The sequence below is a fragment of the Chiloscyllium plagiosum genome, unplaced genomic scaffold (assembly GCF_037043375.1).
Source record: "Chiloscyllium plagiosum isolate Xiang-an unplaced genomic scaffold, Cpla_swu_hap1 HiC_scaffold_33, whole genome shotgun sequence".
NCBI classification, from domain to species: Eukaryota; Metazoa; Chordata; class Chondrichthyes; order Orectolobiformes; family Hemiscylliidae; genus Chiloscyllium; species Chiloscyllium plagiosum.
The window spans coordinates 30,818,585-30,843,516 of record NW_028270171.1 but is presented as its reverse complement, the minus strand read 5'-3'; the positions used below and the strand labels follow the sequence as shown (position 1 = coordinate 30,843,516).

Below are 24,932 nucleotides of genomic sequence, written 5' to 3'. Positions count from 1 at the left end.
CTGTAAAGGTAGCTTATGAAAAATGTCACATTCATAATATAACAACATAGAATGCAGAAAGTGCAGAGGAGAATTGAAGAAAAAGTTTCATTTTCTGGACCTTGCATGGGATGAATGTAACTTTCCTCTTCCCAACCTAAGTCTGCACGTTACCCAGGTCTTGCTGTATATGGACAGTCTGCTTCAATATCTGAGGAGTTGCGAATGGTGCTAAAGGTTGTGCAGGTAGGGCGGACTGGCCATGCTAAATTGTCCATAGCATCCAGGTTGTGCAGGTTGGATGGACTGGCCATGTGCAGGTTGGGTGGTCTGGCCATGCTAAATTGTCCAAAAATCCAGGTTGGGCGGACTGGCCATGCTACATTCTCCATAATATCCAGGTTGTGCTGGTTGTGCAGACTGGCCATGATAAATTGTTCATAGCATCCAGGTTGTGCAGGTAGGGTGGACCGGCCATGCTAAATTGTCCATAGCATCCAGGTTGGGCGGACTGGCCATGCTAAATTGTCCATAGCATCCAGGTTGTGCAGGTTGGGCGCACTTGCCATGCTAAATTGTCCATAGCATCCAGGTTGGGCGGACTGGCTATGCTACATTCTCCATAATATCCAGGTTCTGCAGGTCGGGCAGATTGGCCATGCTTAATTGTTCATAGCATCCAGGTTGGGCGGACTGGCCATGCTAAATTGTCCATAGCATCCAGGTTGTGCAGGTTGGGCGCACTTGCCATGCTAAATTGTCCATAGCATCCAGGTTGGGCGGACTGGCTATGCTACATTCTCCATAATATCCAGGTTCTGCAGGTCGGGCAGATTGGCCATGCTTAATTGTTCATAGCATCCAGGTTGGGCGGACTGGCTATGCTACATTCTCCATAATATCCAGGTTCTGCAGGTTGGGCAGACTGGCCATGCTGAATTGTTCATAGCATCCAGGTTGCGCAGATAGGGCGGACTGGCCATGCTAAATTGTCCATAGCATCCAGGTTGTGCAGGTTGGGCGGACTGGCCATGCTAAATTGTCCATAGCATCCAGGTTGTGCAGGTAGGGAGGACTGGCCATGCTAAATTGTCCATAGCATCCAGGTTGTGCAGATTGGGCGGACCTGCCATGCTAAATTGTCCATAGCATCCAGGTTGGGCGGACTGGCTATGCTACATTCTCCCTAGCATCCAGGTTGTGCAGGTTGAGCGGACTGGCCATGCTAAATTGTCCATAACATCCAGGTTGTGCAGGTTGGGTGGACTGGCCATGCTAAATTGTCCATAGCGTCCAGGTTGTGCAGGGTAGGTGGTCTAGCCATGTGAAAGGTGGGAGTTTGGGTCTAGAATGGGATTCTCTTCAGAGGGTCAGTGCATATTCATTCGGCCAAATGGCCTCTTGCTGCACTGTAGAGAATCTGTGATTTCATGATTCTGTAAAGGTAGCTTATGAAAAATGTCACATTCATAATATAACAACATAGAATGCAGAAAGTGCAAAGGAGAATTGAAGAAAAAGTTTCATTTTCTGGACCTTGCATGGGATGAATGTAACTTTCCTCTTCCCAACCTAAGTCTGCACGTTACCCAGGTCTTGCTGTATATGGACAGTCTGCTTCAATATCTGAGGAGTTGCGAATGGTGCTAAATGTTGTGCAATGATCAGCGAACATTCCTAATTCTGACGTTATGATGAAGCAGCCAAAGATGCTCGGGCCTGGGACACTATCCTGAGGAACTCTTATAGTGATATCTTGGGACTGTGATGATTAACCACCAACAAACAAATCATCTTCCCTTATGCTTGGTATGGCTCCAACTGGTGGGTGTTTTCTCCCTGATTCCCATTGAGTCCAATTGATATGGCTTTATGATTCTACACTCATTCAAATGTTACCTTGATTTCCAGGGTAGTCACACTCACCTCATCCCTGCAATTCAACTCTTTTGTCCCAGTTCAGTTAAAGGGTCAAGAGCTGACTGACCCTGGCAGAAGCCCAACTGAGCATCAGTGATCAAGTCATTCCTGCCTGAAATAAAGTCCTCACTTTATTCCAGCCTGAAAGCCCTGCTGACGCCATCTTCCACCACTTTACTGATGAAAGAAATTAATAGGACAGTGACTGGCAAGGATGGATTCGTCCTTCATTTTGGACATGAATTACCTGAACAATTTTCCAAGTCGTCAGACTAATGGCAGTGTGGTAGTTGCACTTCAACAGCTTGGTTAGGGGCATAACTCGTTCTGGAGTACAGGTCTTAAGTATTTATGCTAGAATGTTGCCATGTCCCATAGCCTTCGCAGTATCCAAGCCTTCAGCTGATTCAAGTTTGGACTCAGTTCCAAAGAAACTTGAAATGTTAACTCTGTTTCTCTCTCAACATTTGCTGCCAGACCTTGTTTTTAAAGCATTTTCTGTCTTTATTTTAGATCTGTGGTCTCCTTTTATTAGGAGAGAGTGTTAAACTTTGTCATTCGAGGAAGCCATCCTAATGGGTAAGAACATAATAATCCAAGGCAAAATCCCATCACTTGGAAACATATGGATAAGTAAATGATAGTCAATAAGGTTTATTTAAAGAGAAGATATGAAGAAAGTGAGGACTGCAGATGCAGGAGACCAGAGTTGAAAAGTGTGACGCTGGAAAAGCTCAGCATTCCTGATGAAGGGCTTATGCCCAAAACGTCAATTCTCTGCTCCTCGGATGCTACTTGATCTGCTCTGCATTTCCAGCACCACATGTTTCGACTCTTAAAGAGAAAATATGCTTGATAAAGTTCATTGAGTTTTTCATGGAAATATTAGAGAGTTTTTTTGCAGGCAAAATTGTAACCCAAGAAATTAAAAAATGGGTGACAATATGGATATAAAACAACCTAAGGATAGTAACATGGAGTAGTGAAAGGTTGCTTTTTAAAATGTGTAAGTACACAGAAGTATGTTCTGGATTCAGTATGAGTATGGCTGCTCTTTCTGAAAATATTAATAACTTACATATACAAATGCTTGGTGGTGGCAGACCATGTTAATATTGTTATAAAACATTAAGGATCCTGGAATTTTTAAAGAGAATGATACAGTTTAAATGCAAGGAAAATATCCTTTAACCCCGATCAGCCCTAACTAATTCTATTCACACTTAAGTTAAAAATCACACAACACCAGATTATAGTCCAACAGCTTTAATTGGAAGCACACTAACTTTCGGAGCGCTGCTCCTTCATCAGGTGATTGTGGAGGACACAATTGTAAGGCACAGAATTTATAGCAAAAATTTACAGTGTGATGTAACTGAAATTATACATTGAAAAATACCTTGATTGTCTGTTGAGTCTTTCATCTGTTTGAACACCATGATAGTTTCACTTCTTTCATGTGTAAATCACAACACCTTTTTATAAAAGTTGCATTCTCAGGTTAGCTGTAACAATTGACGTTAGCTTGACGATATGTTGAAGGTGTTAGCCCCTTGTGTTCTCTGTCTATGCCATGATGTTTAGATTGATTCTAATCTAAAAAGTCAGATAACAGAGTTTTACATGAATTTATGCAGTTTTTGAACAAAGTACAGTGTTTGCAAGTACAAATTCACCCCACAAAATATATGTGTGCACGTGAGTCTTTGTGTCTGTCTGTCTGGGTTGGGGGTTGTGAGTGTGAGAGAGAGTGTATATGTGTGTGTAGTGAGTGTAGAGTGTCTTAAGTCTGTGAGGGGGTGCATGTGGGAGTGTGTGTGTCTGTAAGGGTGTGTGTGAGGGGGTCTGGGTCCGTGTATATGTGTGTCCGTGTGTATATGTCTGTGCGTGTGTGTGTGTGTGTGTGTAGGAGTGTCTATGTGTGTGTATAGTGCAATAGTGGTCACCTGTAGTGTGACATGAACCGAAGGTCCTGGTTGAGGCCCTCCCTATGGGTATCGAACTTAGCTATCAGCCTCTGCTCGGCCACTTTTCGCTGCTGCCTGTCCCGAAGTCTGCCTTGAAGGATGGCCACCCGAAGGTCCGAGGTCGAATGTTTTTGACCACTGAAGTGTTCCCCAACTGGGAGTTAACACTCCTGTCTGTTGATGGTTGGCAGTGCCCATTCATCCGTTGTCACACAGGCATCCTCTCAGAGACTTAGACCACTCTACACTCACTACACACACATATATACACTCTCTCTCACACTCAATCCCCAACCAGACAGACAGACACAGACAGACACAAAGACCCACATGCACACATATATTTTGTGGGGTGAATTTGTACTTGCAAAATTACATTGTACTTTGCTCAAAAACTTCATAAATTCATGTAAAACTCTGTTATCTCACTTTTTAGATTAGATTAGATTACAGTGTGGAAACAGGCCCTTCGGCCCAACAAGTCCATACCGACCCACCGAGGCGCAATCCACCCAGACCTATTCCCCCACATTTACCCTTTCACCAAAAGTATGGGCAATTTACCATGGCCAATTCACCTAACCTGCACATTTTTGGATTGTGGGCGGAAACCCACGCAGACACGGGGAGAATGTGCAAACTCCACACAGAGAGTCACCTGAGGCGAGAATTGAACCCGGGTCTCTGGCGCTGTGAGGCAGCAGTGCTAACCACTGTGCCACCGTGCCGCCCAGAGAATGACCAGAGAAGCTGGGACAGGTATGCCAAAGGTCTTAGTGACTGATGTAGATTAGAATCAATCTAAACATCATGGCATAGACAGAGAACACAAGGGGCTAACACCTTCAACATATTGTCAAGCTAACGTCAATTGTTACAGCTAACCTGAGAATGCAACTTTTCTAAAAAGGTTTTGTGATTTACACATGAAAGAAGTGAAACTATCATGGTGTTCAAACAGATGAAAGACTCAACAGACAATCAAGGTATTTTTCAATGTATAATTTCAGTTACATCACAATGTAAATTTTTGCTATAAATTCTGTGCCTTACAATTGTGTCCTCCACAATCACCTGATGAAGAATCGGTGCTCCGAAAGCTAGTGTGCTTCCAATTAAAGCTGTTGGACTATAATCTGGTGTTGTGTGATTTTTAACTTTGTACACCCCAGTCCAACATCGGCATCTCCAAATCATGTCTAATCACTCTGATCTGATTTTGTGCATTGCACCCTAGGAAGATTGCCATGGTCTTGGGAACATGCAGAAGATATCTAGAATGTTACTACATGGCAAACGAGGTGGTTTTGTGGAATGACCAGAGAAGCTGGGACAGGTATGCCAAAGGTCTTAGTGACTGATGTAGTCTGGGAGGAACATGCAGCACGTTAACATTCACTGTGAAGCAGACTGGGGGAGGGGACCTGTGTTAGAAGGACAATGGTAGCAGAACATCAAAGCCAAATCCTTCAAACCATCAGAACCAAAGTATTACTGGTGGATATATTGTCCGTGTCTCTTTTGACTGGTGACATGATGATAAGTGATTGGTGAGTATTACATCCATGTCTGTTTTGATTGGCCAAGTAGTTTAAATCAGCAGACGGTATTACAGTTCATCATTACATTGGGAAATTCACTTTTAAAATATGTAATATCCAAGTGAATTTATTAAATAGAATAGATGTTGCTGGGCAGGTAATGTGTTGCAATTGAGAGCTGATTTGATCCAAGATAACCACATCTCCAGGAAGTGCTGGCTGCTCAAGGAAGTTGGGCTCAGACTTGATGAACTGGTGTCTAAACCGCAGACACATCAAGAAGGGGCAGCGTTATCTAGACATTGTGTTTCAGGAGGGAGTTACATCCTTTCAATTTCATTATATTTTTGATCCTTGGTTAGGGACAGGAGATTGTGACGGTGACTGAGACAAATATTGCCTAAAATTTACCTTGGGAAAAGCCTCAGTTGATGCCCTCATCCAATAGGACAAGGTTCTTGCTCCCAGTGTGTGTGAGGTCACAGACAGCTGGGAAGACAAGCGAACTGACCAAAACACACATAGTATAGAATGCTATTCAAGTGGGTGTAGAAAAGTGATATGTAGTAGTATTAGTGGATGGCATAACTTGGGGAATAGATACTGTTCTCTGCAGCAAAGAGGATGTGTTCTTAAGGTGGTGTTGCCTAATGGGTGCTAAAATTTAGGAAAATACATACAGTCAGTTGGGTTACCTCCAGAAAAGGTAGGAGAGGGAGGCAGGTAGCGCAGGAGTCTCCTGTAGCTATCCCCATCTTAAACAAATAAGATGTTTTGGAAGAAGTAGGGGTGATGGATTCTTAAGGGAATGTAGCGTGAACAGCCAAGTTTCTGGTACTGAGACTGGCTCCATTGTAACAAGGAGTATATCAGGTTCCAAGCGATCGATTGTGATAGGGAGTTCGCTAGTTGGGGCAGAGACAGATGTTTCTGCAGCCGACAATGAGAAATCAGAATGGTGTGTTGACTCTCTGGTGCCAGGATCAAGGATATCTTGGAGAGAGTGCAGAATATTCTCAAAAGGGAGAGAGACTAGCAGGATCCCTCAAAGTTGTGATCCAGGTTGATAGGGCTGTTAAGAAGGTATACGGTGTGTTAGCTTTTATTGGTAGAGGGATCGGGTTTCAGATCCATGAGGTCATGCTGCAGCTGTACAAAACTCTGGTGCGGCTGCACTTGGAGTATTGCGTGCAGTTCTAGTCACCGCATTATAGGAAGGATTTGGAAACTTTGGAAAGGGTTCAGAGGAGATTTACTAGGATGTTGCCTGGTATGGAGGGAAAGTGCTTGAAAAGCACAGCAGGTCAGGCAGCATCCAAGGAGCAGGAAAATCGACGTTTCCGGCATAAGGGCTTATGCTCAAAATGTCGATTCTCCTGCTCCTCGCATGCTGCCTGACCTGCTGTGCTTTTCTAGCACTACACTCTCGACTCTGATCTCCAGCATCTGCAATCCTCATTTTCTCCTAGCATGGAGGGTAAGTCTTAAGAGCAAACGTTTAGTGATTTCAGGCTTAGTAGTAGGAGACAGAGGATAGTAGTAGAAGGCTGTTTGTGTGACTGGTCTCCGATACCTTGTGGTGTACCACAGAGATCCGTGCTGGATCCCTACTGACTGTGAATATATAAACTATGTAGATGAGAATGCTGGGCAGTGGGCAGAGGGGTGGGGAGAAACGATGAATACGTTTACACGTGACAGGAATATTGGCCAGGTGATTGAAAGTGATAGAAGCCTTAAGTGACAGGACAATACAAACGGATCGGTCAGATTGGCAGTTCAGTGGCAAATAGAATTTAACTATGATATGGTTAGATTCCCTACAGTATGGAAACAGGCCCTTCGGCCCAACAAGTCCACACCAACCCTCCAAAGAGTAATCCACTCAGGCCCATTCTCCTACCCTATATGTACCCCTGACTAATGCATCTAACACTATGGGCAATTTAGCATGGCCAATTCACCTGACCTGCACATCTTTGGAATGTGGGAGGAAACCGGAGCACCCGGAGGAAACTCTTGCAGACACGGGGAGAATGTACAAACTCCACATAGACAGTCACCTGAGGCTGGAATCGAACCCGGGTCCCTGTGAGGGAGCAGTGCTAACCACTGAGCCATTATGCCATCCATATGTGTGACATAATGCATTTTGATAACAAGATAAAGGAGAAGTCAATGAATGGTAGATACAAGTAAGCTCAGAAGAATAAAGGGATCTTTGGATGTTTGCCCACAAATCCCTGAAGGTGGTATGGCATGTTAATAGAGTAATTAAGAAGGTCTACGGGACACAAGATGAGGCACAATTACAAGAACAGGAAGGTTATGTTGGAACTGTACAAGAAATTGGCAAGGCTACAGCTGGATACTTTGTGGAGTTCTGGTTAATGCACTATAAGAAGGAATAGATTGCACTGGAGGGGGTGCAGAGGAGATTCACCAGGATGTTGCCTGGCATCGAGTGCGTTGGTTATGAAGAGAGACCAAATAAGTTTGTGTTGCTTTCTTTGGAGCAAGGAAGGCTGAGAGGGGATGTAATAGTGATTTATAAGGTTATGAGGGGCATGACAGAGTGGACAGAAAGCAAATGTTCTCCTTAGTTAATTAAAAGGAGGCAAACTTTTAAGATGAAAGGCACGGGGTTTAGAGGGGCGTTGAGAAAAAATGTTTTCACCCAGAGGGTGATGGCGGTGTGGAATGCACTACCTGTGATGGCAGTTGAGGCAAGTAACCTCACAACCTTTCAAAATTACTGCAAGTATCATAACATTCAAGGTGAGATGAGTGTAAATATTGATTTGGTGGTACACACTCAACTGACTGCAGGTCAACTTCTATATGATTCTATTATAGCTTATAGTATGTCACAAAGATCAGTCCTACAGCTTGAATTATTTGCTATCCACATTAATGATGTGAAGGAAAAAAGAAACCTACAAGGGGATATAGATAGGCTGAGTAAGTGGGTAAAGAATGAGCAGATTGAGTTTAATATAGTAAAATATGAGGTCAGGAGTAGGCTATTCAGACTGTAGACCATGTCCTGCCATTCAATACATTCATGGTGGATAGAATAATTCAATACTTTTTATCCATTCCATTCCATAACCTTGTACACCACTGATAATTAGAAATCTATCAATCTCTACCTTAAACACATACAAAGGCTGAGCTTCTGCAGATGTCTATGATAGAGAATTCCAAAGGATGACAACCCTCTGAGTAAAACAAAACTTTTCATCTTAGACCGAGGTAGCATCATGCTTATTTTTAAACTGTGCCTTCTGGTTGTGGACTACCCAGTCAGGGATCATCCTATCTATATCTAGCACATGTACCCTTTTTCATATTTTGTAAGTTTCACGGAGGTTAAGTTTGAAACTCTAGAGAATACAGGCCCAGTTTGCCCAATCTTTCTTTACAGGAAGATACTGCTATCCCAGTAACAAATCTGGTGAACTTCCATTGCATTTCCTCTGTAGCATTAATATCTTTTCTAAACTACAGCCAGTACTCCAGATGAGGTTTAACCAAGATTCTATAGGCAAGACACATTGAGACTTAGGCAATAAGAAACAGGAGTAGGAGTAGGCTGTTCTGCTCATCAAACTTGCCACTCAATAAGATCAAAAGTTGATCCAACATTCCTCACATCTGCTTTCCCATCCTTTCCCATAACCATTGATTTTTCCCTATTGATCATGAATCTATCTCAGTCTTAGATTTACTCAGATCGCTGCCTCCACAATTCTCGGTGGCAAGGAGTTCCAAAGACTCACAACACTCTGAGGGAAGAAATTTAACCTTTTTTCAATTTTAAATTGATATTCATTTACTCTGAGACTATGCTCTCTGGTCCTAGACTCTTCCATAAGGCAAAACATCCTTTCAGCATTTACCCTGTCAAATTCCTCAAGAATCCCTGTGTGTTTCAATGAGATCACCTCTTATTCTTCTACTCTAATGAGTACAGAGAGTCCTAACCTGTTTGGCCTTTGCTCATAAGACAATCCCTCCATAATGGGGATGATCCGACTGACCTTCTCTGAACTGCTTCCAATAAAATAACATTTTTCCTCAAATAAGGAAACCAAAGCTGCTTACTGTACACTAGATGTGGTCTCACCAGCACCTGTCCAGTTGCAGTAAGTCTTATATTCGTTTATATTCCACATCCCTTGAATTAAGGGCCAACATTTCATTAACTTTCCTGCTGCACATGTATACTAGCTTTCTATGTTTTGTGCACAAGTAACCCCAAGTTCCTTTGTGTTACAGCTTTCTGCAGTTTGTTTTTAACTTAAATGATATTCTGTTCTTTTGTTCTACCTTTCAAGATGACCAACATCACATTTTTCCACATTATACTCAATTTGCCAACTTTTTACTAACTTATCTAACTCATCAATAGTTCCCTGTAAACTAGCTGTGTGTCTCTTGCAAGCTGCCTTCCCACCTATTTATGTCATCTGTAAGTTTGAATACAGTACATTTGCATCTTTCCTTCAAGTCAATACATAAACAGTTGCAGTCCAACACAGAACCCAACTGGTTACAGGTTGCCAACCTGAAAAAGAACCCCTGACCCCACTAGCTGTTTCCTGACCATTAACTGATTCTCTATCCATGCCAATACACTACCTCGAATGTCATGTGCTCTTAACTTATGACAACTTTTTGTTCACTACTCTTGTACTCAAATCTTCTTGCGATAAAGGCAATAAATTCCATGTGCAGGAATTTATTCTCCCAAAGTATTGAATGTTTGGGATTTGTCAATCCTGCAGAGTTGTGGAGGCTTGATCACGAAAGTATTTAAAGAAGAGGTAATTACATTTTTGAAATATCAAGAAGTTGAGGGCCATGAGGTGATGGCATGAAAGAGGAGTTGAGATTTGGGCAGAGCAGATGTAATATAGCAGGAGAAGTTTGAAGGTCTGATTTGTTTACTCCTGAACCTGTTTCTTATTTTCTTTATAATTACTACATCCGCAGCTGAATCCTAAACAGTTAAAGGATTACTTTTAAATATTGTTCAAACACCATTAATTATTCTATGTTTTCAGCTGATGTAAACAAAAAGATGAAAAAAAAAATCAATGGGAAGAAAGCTTTGGATCCAAACAGTCCTGCTGCAAAGTGTGCTGAATTGCTAACAGCTTTGTTCCTGCTCCGTACATCAGTTATATGAAGACATGGAAAATGCACCTGATGAACTCTGATCTGAATGAGCATTTAAGTAAATATTTGAGCGAGATAGGTCGACATTTGCCAGAAATTGTCAGTGTCAAGTTTGGTGAGTCGCTTGGAGGCTTTTCTCTATAAACCCTTGTGGAATTTCTCAGACTATTCATTAAAATTCACTTCATTCACTATGCACTACACCTCTATGGTGCCCCATTTGTTCTATCTTCTCTCTCACCAGAGGCAGAAGTACTAACCACTGCCAAAGCGCCCAAGATTCTTGGGGCTGGCTTCATTTTCAAAACCAGCCATGTACTTGATCCAGGGCTGCAAAGCAGCTGTTGCCCTTCACATTACATGTACAAGTAGGAGAGCAAGGGCATGTTGGTAGTATGGCTGACATTTCATTCAAAATACACCCTATTTCAGTAGATTAGATGATAGGTGCAGTGGTCATTCACTGACTGCTAAATTGTTGCTGCTTGAATGACAATCTGTTTCTGCTCTGAAAAGCAAAAGCAGTTTCTGTTTCATTTGTTAGCTTTTGCTGCTTTTGATTACAAGTGATTAGTCGAAAGCATTTGAAGGCTTTTCTGTTTGTACTAGCCCACATTGCACTATGATAAGGTACAGCCTACAGTGGGCGAGAGAGGATGTAAGATGTTAAGGGCAACACTGCACTGCAAACCCTTGACTTGGTTCAGTCAGGTATCAGAGATCCCAATTTATTCCTTATGGTACGTGGAAGAATTGGGCTATGATGAGGGGACATGTGGGAGTATTTCAAATGGCAGCTGTAAAAGTTCAGGAGCAGCACGTTCCTGTAAGAATAAAGGATAGGTGTGGCAAGTTACGTGAATCTTGGATGACCAGGTTGGTCAAAAAGAAAGGAAGCATACGTAAGGTCAAGAGGGATGGGAACTGACGATGCTCTTTAAGTATATAAGAAAAGGAGGAGGACTTAAACAGGGAAACGCTGTTAGCAAAAAAGGTTAAGGAGAATTGGAGGGGTACTAATATCCTGGGCGGGAGGTTTGCTAGAGCTCTTCAAGAGGGTTTAAACTAGTTTAGCAGGGGGGTGGGAACCGGAGCTATTGATAGGGCAAAGTTGCAGTCAGAGTGATGTCTTGAAGAGTGTCCATTTTAACGCAGGTAGTGTCAGGAATAAGGGTGATGAACTTAGAACATAGATCAGTACTTGGAGCTACGATGTTGTGGCCATTACAGAGACTTGGATATCACTGGGGCAGGAATAATTATTGGATGTTCTGGGGTTTAGATGTTTCAAAAGGAATGGGTGAGGGAGGTAAAAGAGGTGGGCGAGTGGCATTTCTAATCAGGGATAGTATCACAGCTGAAGAAAGGGATGTCATCGAGGAAGGTTTGTCTACTGAGTCAGTATGGGTGGAAGTCAGAAACAGAAAAGGAGCAGTCACTTTACTGAGAGTTTTCTATGGACCCACCCCACCCCACCCCTATAGCAACAGAGACACAAAGCAGATTAGGAGGCGGGTTTTGGAAAGGTGCAGAAGTAACAGGGTTGTTGTTATAGGTGAATTCAACTTCCCAAATATTGATTGGAACCTCCTTAATGCAAATAGTTTGGATGGAGCAGATTTTGTCAGGTGTGTCCAGGAAGGATTCCAGACTCAATATGTAGATAGGCTGACGAGAAGGAAGGCCAGATAAGATTTTATGCTTGGCTATGAACTAGTTCAGATGTCAGATTGCTCAGTGGGACAGCATTTCAGTGATAGTGATCACAACTCCCATACTGTAGTCATGGAGAGGAACAGCAACAGACGGTACGGGAAAGTATTTATTTGGGGGAGGGGGAATTACAATGCTATTAGGAAGGCACTGTGGAGTATAAATTGGGAACAGATATTCTTAAGGAAATGCATGACAGAAGTGTGGAGGAGACATAGCTTTAAATTGAGAGGTGATAGATATTGGACAGATGTCAGAGGTAGTTCCTTTACTCAGAGTAGGAGGGACGCCGAATGGCCTGCCTGCAACAGCCAACTTTAAGAATATTTAAATGGTCATTAGATAGACATATGGATGAAAATAGAATAGGTTAGATGGGCTTCAGATTGGTTTCACAGATCGGCGCAACATCAAGGGTCGCATGGCCTGTAGTGTGCTGCAATGTTCTACGTTCTATGTTTAGGGAACACTTGCTGTGAGTGCTGTACAGGTTTCTCCCACTGAGGCAAGGAAGGGATGTTAGGGTGAAGGAACTTTCGATGACAAGGGCTGTGGAACATCTAGTCAAGAAGAAGAAGGAAGCTTACTTCAGGTTGAGGAGTCAAGGATCAAACAGGCCTTTAGAGGGTTACAAGGTAGCCAGGAAGGAACTGAAAAATGCAATTAGGAGAACTATAAGGGACTTTAGCAGGTAGGATTAAGGAAAACCCTAAGGCGTTCTATACTTATGTGAGGAACAAGTAGATGGTCAGAGTGACGGTAGGGCTGATCAGGACAGTGAAGGGATGTTGTGCCTGGAGGCGGAAGAGATAGGGGAGCTCCTTAATGAATACTTTGCTTCAGTATTCACTACTGAGAGGACCTTGTCATTTGTGAGGACAGTGTAAAACAGGTTGATATGTTTGAACAGGTCAATGTTAAGAAGGAGCATGTGCTGGAAATCTTGAAAAACATGAGAATAGATAAGTCCCATGGGCCAGACGGGATATACCCATGGTTTCAACAGGAAGCGAGGGAAGAGATTACTGCGCCTTTGGTGATGTTTTTTGCGTCCTCACTGTCCACTGGAGTAGTACCAGATGATTGGAGAGTGGCAAATGTTATTTCCTTGTTCAAGAAAGGGAACAGGGATAATACTGGGAACTACAGACCAGTCAGTCTTACGTCGGTGGTAGGCAAATTATTGGAGAAGGTTCTGAGAGACAGGATTTATGATTATGTGGAAAAGCATAGTTTGATTAGAGATAGTCAGTATGGCTTTGTCAGGGGCAGGTCATGCCTCACAAGCCTTATTGAATTTTTTGAGGATGTGACAAAACACATTGATGAACGTAGAGCAGTGGATGTGGTGTATGTGGATTTTAGCAAGGTATTTGATGAGGTTCCCCACGGTAGGTTCATTCAGAAAGTAAGGAGGCATGTGATACAGGGAAATTTGACTGTCTGGATATAGAATTGGTTGACCCATAGAAGATAGAAGGTGGTAATAGATGTAAAGTATTCTGCCTGGAGTTTGGTGAATAGTAGTGTTATGCAGGGATCTGTTCTGGGACCTCTGCTCTTTCTGATTTTTATAAGTGACTTGGATGAGGAAGTGGAAGAGTGGGTTAGTAAGTTTGCCGATGACACAAAGGTTAGTGGAGTTGTGGATAGTGTAAAGGGCTGTTGTAGGTTGCAACAGGACATGAGCAGGATGCAGACCTGGGTGAAGAAGTGGCAGGTGGAGTTCAACCTGGAAAAGTGTGAAGTGACTCATTTTGGAAAGTTAAATTTGAATGCAGATTGCAGGGCTAAATACAGGATTCTTGACAGTGTAGAGGAACAGAGGGATCTTGGGATCCATGTCCATAGATCCCTCAAAGTTGCCACCCAAGTTAATTGGGTTGTTAAGAAGGCACATAGTGTGTTGGCTTTCATTAGCATGGGGATTGAGTTTAAGAGCCGCAAGGTTATGCTGCAGCTGTATAAACCCCTGGTTAGACCACATTTGGAATATTGTGTTCAGTTCTGGTTGCCTCACTGTGGGAAAGATGTGGAAGCTTGAGAGAGGATGCAGAGGAGATTTACCAGGATGCTGTCTGGACTGTAGGGCATGTCTTTTGAAGAAAGATTGAGGGAGGTAGGGCTTTTCTTATTAAAGTGAAGAAGGATGATAGGTGACTTGATAGAGGTGTATAAGATAATGAGGGGCATAGATAGAGTGGATAGCCAGAGATGTTTTCCCAGGGCAGAAATGGCTATTCCAAGGGGTATAACTTTAAGGTGATTGGAGGAAGCTTTAGGAATGATGTCAGTGGTTGGCTCTTTACACAGAGGGTGGTCGGTGTGTGGAATGCACCGCCAGCAGTGGTAGTAGAGTCAGATACATTCAGGACATTTAAGCGACTCTTGGGTGGGTACATGGATGATATTAAAATGAAGGGTGTGTAGCTTAGTTTGATCTTAGAGGAGGAGATTGCATACAATTCTGATCAAACTACCCGAAGGATGTGGATGCTTTGGTGAGGATACAGAAAAGGTGTACCAGGATGTTGCCTGGGATGGGGATTTTAGCTATGAAGAACCGTTGGCCACACTTGGTTTGTTTTTACGGAATGCTGGAGGTTGAGAGGTGAGGGACAATCTGATAGAAGTTTCGAAGATTGTGAATGGAATCGATAGAGACTTTTTTTTCCAGGATGAAGGGGTCAATTACTAGGGAACACAGGTTCAAGGTGCATGGAGGGGGGATAATTTAAAAGAGATATGCAAGGCAAGTTTTTCGCACAAAGGGTGGTGAGTGCCTGGAATGCATTGGCAGAGGAAGTGGTGGAAGCAGACACAATTTAAGAAACACCTAGATGAATACATGAAGAGGAAGGGAATAGAGGGATACAGAGCCTATAAGTGAAGACAGTTTTAGTATGAAAGGGCAATATGTGTCGGCGCAGGCACGGAGGGCTGAAAGGCCTGTTTCTGTGTTGTATTGTTCCTTGTTCTTTACAGAGCAAAACCTTTCATAGAACTTGATGGAGATCACACTTTGCTGATCTCTGGTAACAGTTAGCCCTTTAATTACATTAAACTTGAACAGGGCAATGAAACTGCCCCTCGGATCCCTTTTAAATCTTTCTCCTCTCACCTTAAAAATGTGCCTCCTAGTTCTGAACTCACCGACTCTGGAGAAGAGACATTTGCTTTTCATGATTTTCAAAACCGCAATAAGATCAGCCCTCAACCTCCTATGGTCCACTGAAAAAAGTCCCAAACTATCCAGCCTCTCCTTACGACTCAAACTCTCCAATCCTGTCAAAATCCTTGTAAATGTTTTCTGAACCCTCTCCAATTTAATAAGGTCCTTCCTATGGCAAGGCAGCCAGCAGTGGACACAGTTAAATTTTAGGTTATAGTTAAATTCTAAATTATTTTATAGGATGTGGGTGTCATTGGCAAGACCAGAATTTATTGCCTATTCCTAATTGTCCCTGTAACTTAAGTGACATGCTGGGCCCTTTGGGAAGTCTGGGCAGAAGGATGACATTCTTTTTTGTTTAAAGTGAGTGAACCAGATTGATTTTTACAATAATTGATTATAGGTTCATGCCACCATTCTGACAAAATAGGAGCAGCAGGCCATTCAGCCCTTTGAGCCTGCTCTGTCATTCAATCTGATCATGGCAGATCATCCAATTCTGTACCCTGTTCTTGCTTTATCCCACACCCTTTCATCCCCTTTGCTTAAAGAACTATATGTAACTCCTTTTTAAAAGTATTCAATGCTTTTGCCTCAACTACTTCTGTGGAGAAAACTTCAAAGGCTCACCACTCTCTGCATGAAGACATTTCTCCTCATCTCAGTGCCAAATAGGCTAGCTCATACCCTTGGACTGTGAGCCCTGGTTCTGGACTCCCTAGTCATCAGGTATATACTTCCTGCGCCTACCCTGTCCAGTCAAATTGCATGTTGACCAGGAAGCAATTTCATGATTCTGCAGCCCGCCCTGTTCCATTTGGCTCACATGCAAAAAGAGGCAGAAATCCAGAGGCTGAAAAGTGAAGGAATGATCAAACCAGTACAGTTTGTGGAATGGGCGGGATCAGTCATACCAATTGTGAACCTGGTCTTTGTGAGGATTTGAAACAAACGGTAAACCGCTTTTCGCAGTTGGATAAATACCATTCTCTCGTACAGAGGACTGACACGAAAAGGTGGTGGTGGGGCTGTCCTTCATGAAGTTGGACAAGAGCCATATGTACCTGCAAATGTGTTTAGATGAGGATTCCCGAAGTATGCTACAATTGATACCCATAAGGGTTTGTACCAATCTATGAGACTGCCATTTGGGGTATCATCAGTCGGTGCTATTTTTCAGCAGATAATGGAGAACATTTTATAAGGTCACCCCAGGTCACCAGTTATCTGGATGAGGTGTTTATAACAGGGAAGATCAACAAAGAGCACTTAGAAAACGTAGACATAGTCCTTAGGCATTTCTCCAAGGTGGGCATACACCTTAGATAGGAAAAATGTGTTCCAGGCACCCCAAGTCTAAGGTGTTAGCACATTATGATCCCAAGCGAGATCTGGTGCTGACATGCAATGCCTCCCCGTATGGTATCAGGATAGTATTGGTTCACAGATGGCCCAATGGACAGGAACACCCAATAGCGTATACTTCCTGAACTTTGACTGATGCAGAGCGCAAATATGCCCAGATAGAGAAGGAAGGTTTGGCAGTCATCTTTGGTGTGAGAAAATTACACCAATATTTATGGAATATGTAAATTTGTAACAGTAACAGATCAGAAACCCTGCTAGGGCTACTCAAAGAGGACAAGCCCATAGCTTGAGGTCGAATTCAGCAATGGGACCTCATTCTAAGTGCTTACAATTACAAGGTAAAATACCATCCAGGAGATCAAGTAGCAAATGCAAATGCCTTGAGCCGCATCCAACTGGCAGATACCACGTTGGTTGCACTGCCACCGAAAGTGTCCGTTCAGAAGATCAGATTCTCTAAGTATGGAAACAGGCCATTCGGCCCAAAAAGCCCATACTGACCCTCTGAAGAGCAATACACCCAGACCTACTCCTCTCCCTACCCTACCTTTACCCCTGACTAATGAACCTAACACTATGGACAATTTAGCATGGCCAATTAACCTGACATCTTTGGATTGTGGAAGGAAACCGGAGAACCCAGACGAAACCCATGCAGACACGGAAGAATGTGCAAACTCCACACAGACAGTCACCCAAGGTTGGAATTGAACCCGGGCTCCTGGCGCTGTGAGGCAGCAGTGCTAACCACTGAGCCACTGTGCCGTCCCACTGTCCGTTCTGATTTTAAACTTTCTGGATATATCTGAAAATATCAGACTGTGGACACTAGAAGATCTGATCCTCATAAAACTAAAACAGCCAGTAGGGATGGGGGAAACAAAAAGGACATCACAACCAGAATTAAAACGTTTTGAGACCCGGCAAGATCAGATCACCATAGAGGACAGCATTTTATTATGGGGAGCAACAGTGATTGCCACAAGCGAATATCACTGCCAGATACTGGCTGAATTTCACCAGGGTCATCCAGGGGTGTCCAAAATGAAGATGTTGGTGAGAAGTTATGTCAGGTGGCTAGGACTGGATGCTGACATAGCTGCCCAGTGTGCCAATGAGGCCAAATATTACTGCCAACAAATCCTCCAAATTCATTGGAATAGCTGGGTAAACCCTGGACATGGTTACACTTCGACTGTGGCACCCCTTTCATGGGCACAATGTTCTTAGTTGTTCTGGATGCCCACTCAAAGTGGTTGGATGTGCACAAAGTTCATTCGTTAAACAACAATAAAAAAGCTGTGAGCATCTTTTTCAAGACATGGGCATGGCCAGTTCACCTACCTGCACAAATTTGGATTGTGGGAGGAAACCGGAGCACTCAGAGGAAACCCACGCAGACACAGGGAGAACATGCAAACTCCACACAGATCATTGCCCGAAGCTTGAATCAAACCTGGGTCCCTGTGGGGTGAGGCAGCAGTGCTAACCACTGAGCCACCGTGTTGCCCTTAATCTTTGAAGATGCATAGTAGGTTAATAAAACAAATGGGATGTTGGGCTTAAACATAGACATAAAGGACAGAAGCCAGGAAGTTATATTAAATATATACCAAACACTTCTTTGACTTCAGCTGCAGTGTTATCACCAAATCTGGGAACAATGCTTTAGGATGTGAAGACTTTGGAGAGGATACAGAAGAGATTTACCAGGATGTGTTCAACGATGAGGGATTATGCAGATAAACTGAAGAAGCTGGGGTTATTCTTTTTAGAGTAGAGAAGGCTAAGAGGACACTGAGTCTGTACATAAAACGAAAGCTTTCCTGTATCTTAAGCCATATTACTAAGTTCAAGAACATCTGACACTTCTAATTTCTACACAAATGTACAAGTGTGTCCTTACTGGTATAGGCACGAGCATAAAGAACATTATCCAGCACTGCATCTGGATCCACGTGAAAGCGATCAGCAATCCCTCGCAGTCTATCTGGACGGCTATATGAGGTTAAGGATTTTGGGTCTATTAACTGGATATATATTGGATATCACGCAGGTACACATCCACTACATATATTCCTCAGGCATTAACTATTTAAACAATAGTACCCACAGACATTATTTTATAAAAACAAACACACAGGACCACGCGAGCTATTGGAAGACAATAATCTCAATATTTCAGAAACACCCAACTATAATATGGGTTCTCAAATGGGTTCATACAATCATAATTGCCCAGGTAATTTGGATGAAAACCTGAGCAGAATGTTGGTGTTCAATGTTAATATTCTAACTTACATGGTGAACCTAATTTAAATATTAGGAGTAATTTTCAGGTGTCAGGGAAATTGCTGATTCAGAGCTTGCTTAGCAAGAACAGTCATGTTGCTGCAGGATTAAAGGCCCATAAGGAGACTAAAGTAATGGGCATTCAGAGCAGAGTGCACTGGATTGTACATTATATTTGTGAAGTCAACAAGAGAATAGAGAGTACTTAAGTTCTTGGGTGTAGATGTGGACATTGCATTAATCCAGGAGTTTGCACATCTTTGATGGAGGAGAGCTGGAAAACATGCTATAAACTAATAAACATTTATTGGTTATTTACAAGGTCAACTGTTACAAGATCTCATCAGAGTCTTTCTAAGTTTCTAGCATCACTGATATTGCACTCTAATGTTTATCACAATAATTATTAACCTTTAACACTAGACCTCCTCCAATCCTTTCATTCTACTCATAATATACGTTTTATTTTATTCCTATTCCCACCATCACTCTGGACCTCCCAACAAAATCAACGTTTGACCCATTGAGTCAGAAGAAAGGATGGTGTGCTAATTTAACTAATCTTCAACATCATATCCTTGGTTCTTTTACAGGAGGAGCATGGGCATTCTGCAGACTGTGAATAGTCTGATGAGGTGGTTTGGGCATCTTCTCTTGATCTGGGCCATCGATCCAGGCCTGCAAAGGTTGATTTTTGTTAGACGTCAATACAAATCTGTTGCATTGGAGGATGCTGTGGTCAATTTTAATGAAGAACAAGGATGAATCAAAGGGCTCAGAACTCAGCCAGGTTAGTTCTGATTCCAGATCCAGATAGAGGCCCAAGGGTGGAATGTTGGCAGTTCTTAATCCTTATAGCACTGGCTAAAGCTCATAACCTGGATTGAATAGTTGTAATCCTCTGCCAGACGCTGACCATGTCGATTTATGTGACAACTAGGGCTCTTCTAGGGCGGTAGTAGTGTCCTAACTCTTGAGCCAGGAAGCTTAGGCTCAGATCCCAACCACTCCAGAGGTGTACAATAATATGAGCAGGCTGATTAGAAAAATAAGTGATAACTGATTAGAGAATATGCAGGAGACTCAGGAGCTGAGTACAAAATATCCAAACTATTAAGAACTCTGAGGGAGTTAGATCATTGTGCAAACGTGTGGACCACTTTTTAAATTAGATCATGTCTATGTTGTTGTTTTTCTTTAACAGGGTCGTGAACCTTACAGACATTGTTTGGCATCTCCACTGATGTGTGGGTGTTGAGGCAAATTGGTGAAACATACAAAACCATACTTTGAAGCATTTATTAAGAACAGTGAGCCATTATCCTGAATGACAATGTCGAGGACGCAAAAATGAGACAAAAATCACTAAGTATAGCAAGAACTGTGGAGATAGTTGTCAATGACATATAGAAAGTTTTTATCCCTGAAGGTGAATAGATCCATCCATAAGCACTCCATGGGCAAGATGATGGCAGAAAAGTTCCTTGTGGTCTTGCCTATTGAGACTCATATTGAACAGCTGGAGCCATGCCTTCAATGGCCTTTCAAATATCAGGATATCAAATAGAGTTGCAGGTCCATGCTTCACACTTGGTAATGCTCTGGTTTCCCCAGTATATGTGTTGAAGAACATCCAAGCTGAAGACCCTATGAATAACAAAGTAGTCATTGTAAACTTACTTATAGTTCACTTACAAAGCTAAGGTGATGCTGTTGCTTGAAATATAGCTTTAGTGAGAATTTGTGGTTCAGTATTCCTGAATTTGTGTGCATTCAGAGTTGTCTTCTTGAGATGTATGATTTCCAATCTTTGAGCAGTTGCTGGGAGTAACTTGGTTGTCGAAGAGGCATAGCATTCTATATCTTCTTCAAAGGAGGCATAATTCTGTGAAGGCTCCCCAAAAGAGTGCACAATAAAGCAGCAGCTGTGGTCTGGGATTTATCCTAGATGCATCAAATGCACATTTGTCACAAATAGAACCTCTGGAGGCTTGAGGTGCCATCTTTACCAGTTCTTATTAAGGAGGTTCTAAATGCGTATTTTACAAGTTTCTGGTGAATTTAAGACTGAGGATATAATCTTAGAACTTTGCAGATGCTCATAGGGCATGCAAGGACCGCTTTCTCATTGACAATGTAGCAATGTTCAGTATCTGCTTGTCTCCTGGCAGCATAGTAGACTGGTCAAATAGTGAGACTTAATTTGAAGTAAAAAATGCTCCTCAATTTAAGGAAGAGATATCTTCAATAACAGTGGGCAATTCCAGTTCTTAGTGGCCAAGATTTGATGTGGCTGTGTGCTTGATTATGTTAAAGTTTTATTGGTGTGTAAGATAGAAAATACGCGCAGGAGTAGGCATGGGTGGCACAGTGCTTAGCACTGCTGTCTCAAAGTGCCAGAGACCTGGGTTCAATTCCTGCCTCAGGCAACTATCTGTGTGGAGTTTGCACATTCTCCCCCCCCCCCCGTCTGCGAGGGTTTCCTCTGGGTGCTCCGGTTTCCTCCCACAGCCCAAAAATGTGCAGGGTAGGTGAATTGGCCATGCTAAATTGCTCATAATGTTAGGTGAAGGGGTAAATGTAGGGGAATGGGGGTCTGGCTGGTTTGCTCTTCGGAGGGTCAGTGTGGACTTGTTGGGCCGAAGGGCCTGTTTCCACACTGTAATCTAATCATTCAGCCCTTCGAGTCTGCACCACCATTCAATACGATCATGCAATCTCAGTAACTTTCTCCCCATACCTCTTGATCCCTTTAGCCACAAGTGCCATGCCAGCTCCCTCTTGCATATATCGAGTGAACTGATCCCAACAGCTTCCTGTGGGAGAAAATTCCTCAGGTTTACAACTCTCTGAGTGAAGAAATTCTTCCTCATCTTAGTCCTGAATGGGTTACTCCTTATTCTTAGACAGTGACCCCAAGGTTCTGGACATCCCGAATATCAGGAATATTCTTCCCACATCCAGCCTATTCAGTCCCCTCAGCATTTTCTATGTTTTTATGAGATCCCCCCCCATCATTCTTCTAAAGTCCAGTGAGTACAAGCCCCGTCGATCCAGTCTGTCTTCATATTTCAGTCCTGTCACCTCGGGAATCTGTCCGGTAAACCATCTCTTCCTCAGGGCTTTTGTCCGAAATGTCGATATTCCTGCTCCTCGGATGCTGCCTGACCTGCTGTGCCTTTCCAGCACCACACTCTCGACTCTAATCTCCAGCATCTGCAGTCCTCACTTTCCTTCAATAGCAAGAATATCCTCAAACTCGGAGACCAAAGCTGCACACAAAATTCAAGGTGTGGCCTCACCAAGGCCCTGTATAACTGCAGCAAGACATCCTCACTCCGACACACCAATCCTCTCACTATGAAGGCCAGCATGCCATTAGCTTTCCTCCCTGCCTGCTCCACCTGCATGTCAGCCTTCAGTGACTATTCCACCATGACCCAGATCATATTGCAACTCACCTTTTCCTAAACTGCCACCATTCAGATAATAACTGCCTTCCTGTTTTTGCCACCAAAGTGGGTAACCTCACATTTATCCACATTATATTGCGTTTGCCAAATATTGGCCCACTCAGCCAGTCTGTCCAAGTCACCCTGCAGCCTCCTAGCATCCTCCTCACAGCACACATTGCCACCCAGCTTAGTGTCATCTGCACATTTGGAGATACTGCATTCAATTCCTTAATTCAAATCATTAATATGTATTTGTGAACAGCTGGGGTCCCAGCATTCTATCCCACTTGTCACTGCCTGCTAGTCTGAAAAGGATCCATTTATTCCAATTTTCTACTTCCTGTCTGCTAACCAGATCTCTATCCATATCAATACATTACTTCTGATACCATGAGCTTTAATTTTCCATGCTAATCTCTCACGTGGAACCTTGTCAAAAGCCTTTTGAAAGTCCAGATACCCAACATTTACTGATTCACCCTCGTCCCCTACATTGGTCACATCCTCAAAAAATTCCAGAAGATTTGTCAAACGTGATTTCCTTTCAATGAATCCATGCTGAGTAGGACCGATTCAGTCATCGCTTTCCAAATGTAACCATTATAAGCCTGGTCCTGTTTTAAAGGCTATCTCAGAGGTTTGCTGATGTGCAGCAAATTGGGCAGAAAGTTGCTCAACTGGTTAACCATTGCCATAAAGTGTTGTATTTCAGTCACATTTAGGGGCAGCAGAAAATTTTTAATGGTTGCTGTTTATTTTGAAATCTCCCTAGAATCCTGAGACATTGACAATGTGATTCAGAAAGTTGATAGCAAATTTGAAAAACTTATTTGTAGTTTAGTTTGAACCTGAGACCTGCAGGTGTTGCAGAACTGCCTGTGTTCTGGTGTCCTGCTCTGTCATAGTGTGATCATGGATGAACATGTCATTCATATGACTGATAATCTCAATGAATTCAATCCAGATAAATGGAATTCAATCTGGATAAATGTGAGGTATTGCACTTGGACAGGAAAAACAAGGCAAGGGAATATATGAATGGGAAGTACTGAGGATCAGGGGAACACCAGTAACACCAGTCCCTTATGGTATCAGGACAGGTAGATAAAGTGGTTAAGAGCTTATATGATATGTTGGCCTTTATTAGGAAAGACATAGAACTTAATAGCAAGAAGGTTATGCTGGAACTGTTGGTTAGGCCAAGCTTGAGTATTATGTGCAGTTTTGAAATCTGCATTACAGCAGGGATGCGATAACACTGGAGAGGATGCAGAGGAGATTTATCAGGATGTTGCCTGGGCTGGAGAGTTCCGTTGTGAAAAGAGATTGGTTACTGGGGTGGTTTTCCTTAGAGCAGAAAATATTGACGGGACATGTTTGGGATGTATAAAATTATAAGAAGCGTAGATAGGGCAGATAGTTGTATTGTTGGACTTAAAAATACCTTTCAACAAGATCTGTTGCATCTGAGGATGCTGTGGTCAAGTTTAATGAAGAACAAGGATGAACCAAAGGACTCAGAACTCAGCCAGGTTAGTTCTGATCCCAAATCCAGATAGAGGTCCAAGGGTAGAACGTTGGCAGTTCTTACTCCTTATGGCACCGACTAAAGTACCAAATGGCTGTCTTTTGCATTATAACAATTCTATGATTTTGTGAAGGTGATGTGGTAAGCTGTTTATAGATTATCTAGTCTAGTGAACAGTTTAAGGAATTTTCTCGAGCACATGATGTGTACCTTGATTGACTAGCTCATCTATCTTATAAGTAAGCAATTAGTCTATGTAAGTTCTGCAGCTCATTTGGGAGGGTTATTGATTGTAGATTATATAGAGGATTTCAGAAATGTTTCGTCCTCTATGACAAAGAGCAGCACTTATCTGGCCTTCTATATCTTGAATGTGCCCTGAACCATGGAATAATGTGGTGGTGTTCTGACCAGCCCCTGAGTGAGGTTCCCCAACTTGTTATTGTTTCAGATAGGACACTCCAAATTGTTAGGATCCAGGGTGAAAATAAGTGAACTGGTTCCCCATGTTTATTCACCCATTCCTACAGTTTATCACAACAATGTTAGTTTATAAAAGATCTCTTGCCATGTGGTCACCTTTCTTCTAGATCAAAATGAACTCATGGTTTAAAAGAAGCCTATTTAACCAGGCTTTCTGGAATGAACAAAGAGATGAGTTTATTAATTCTAAACACAAAACACAGGTTAAAAATATGAGAATCCAAAAAGATAAGAAAAAACAGATCAGTATCTGATTTGTTCTTGAAGAATAGATATGAAGACATTATGGCCATTATAGGCTGGCAACAGTAGTACTGATATGGGCAATTG

At 42.6% G+C, this 24,932-nt stretch overlaps 1 protein-coding gene across 1 annotated transcript in view; it reads right to left on the bottom strand.

Moving 5' to 3' along the window:
- Window positions 1–24,932, bottom strand: part of dmc1 (DNA meiotic recombinase 1) — a 216,943-nt gene that overhangs the window by 55,790 nt on the left and 136,221 nt on the right. Inside the window, exon 9 of the mRNA XM_087978126.1 lies at window positions 18,751–18,842. Within this exon, the coding sequence (XP_087834252.1) occupies window positions 18,751–18,842 (92 nt within the window). The remainder of the gene's footprint in view (window positions 1–18,750; window positions 18,843–24,932) is intronic.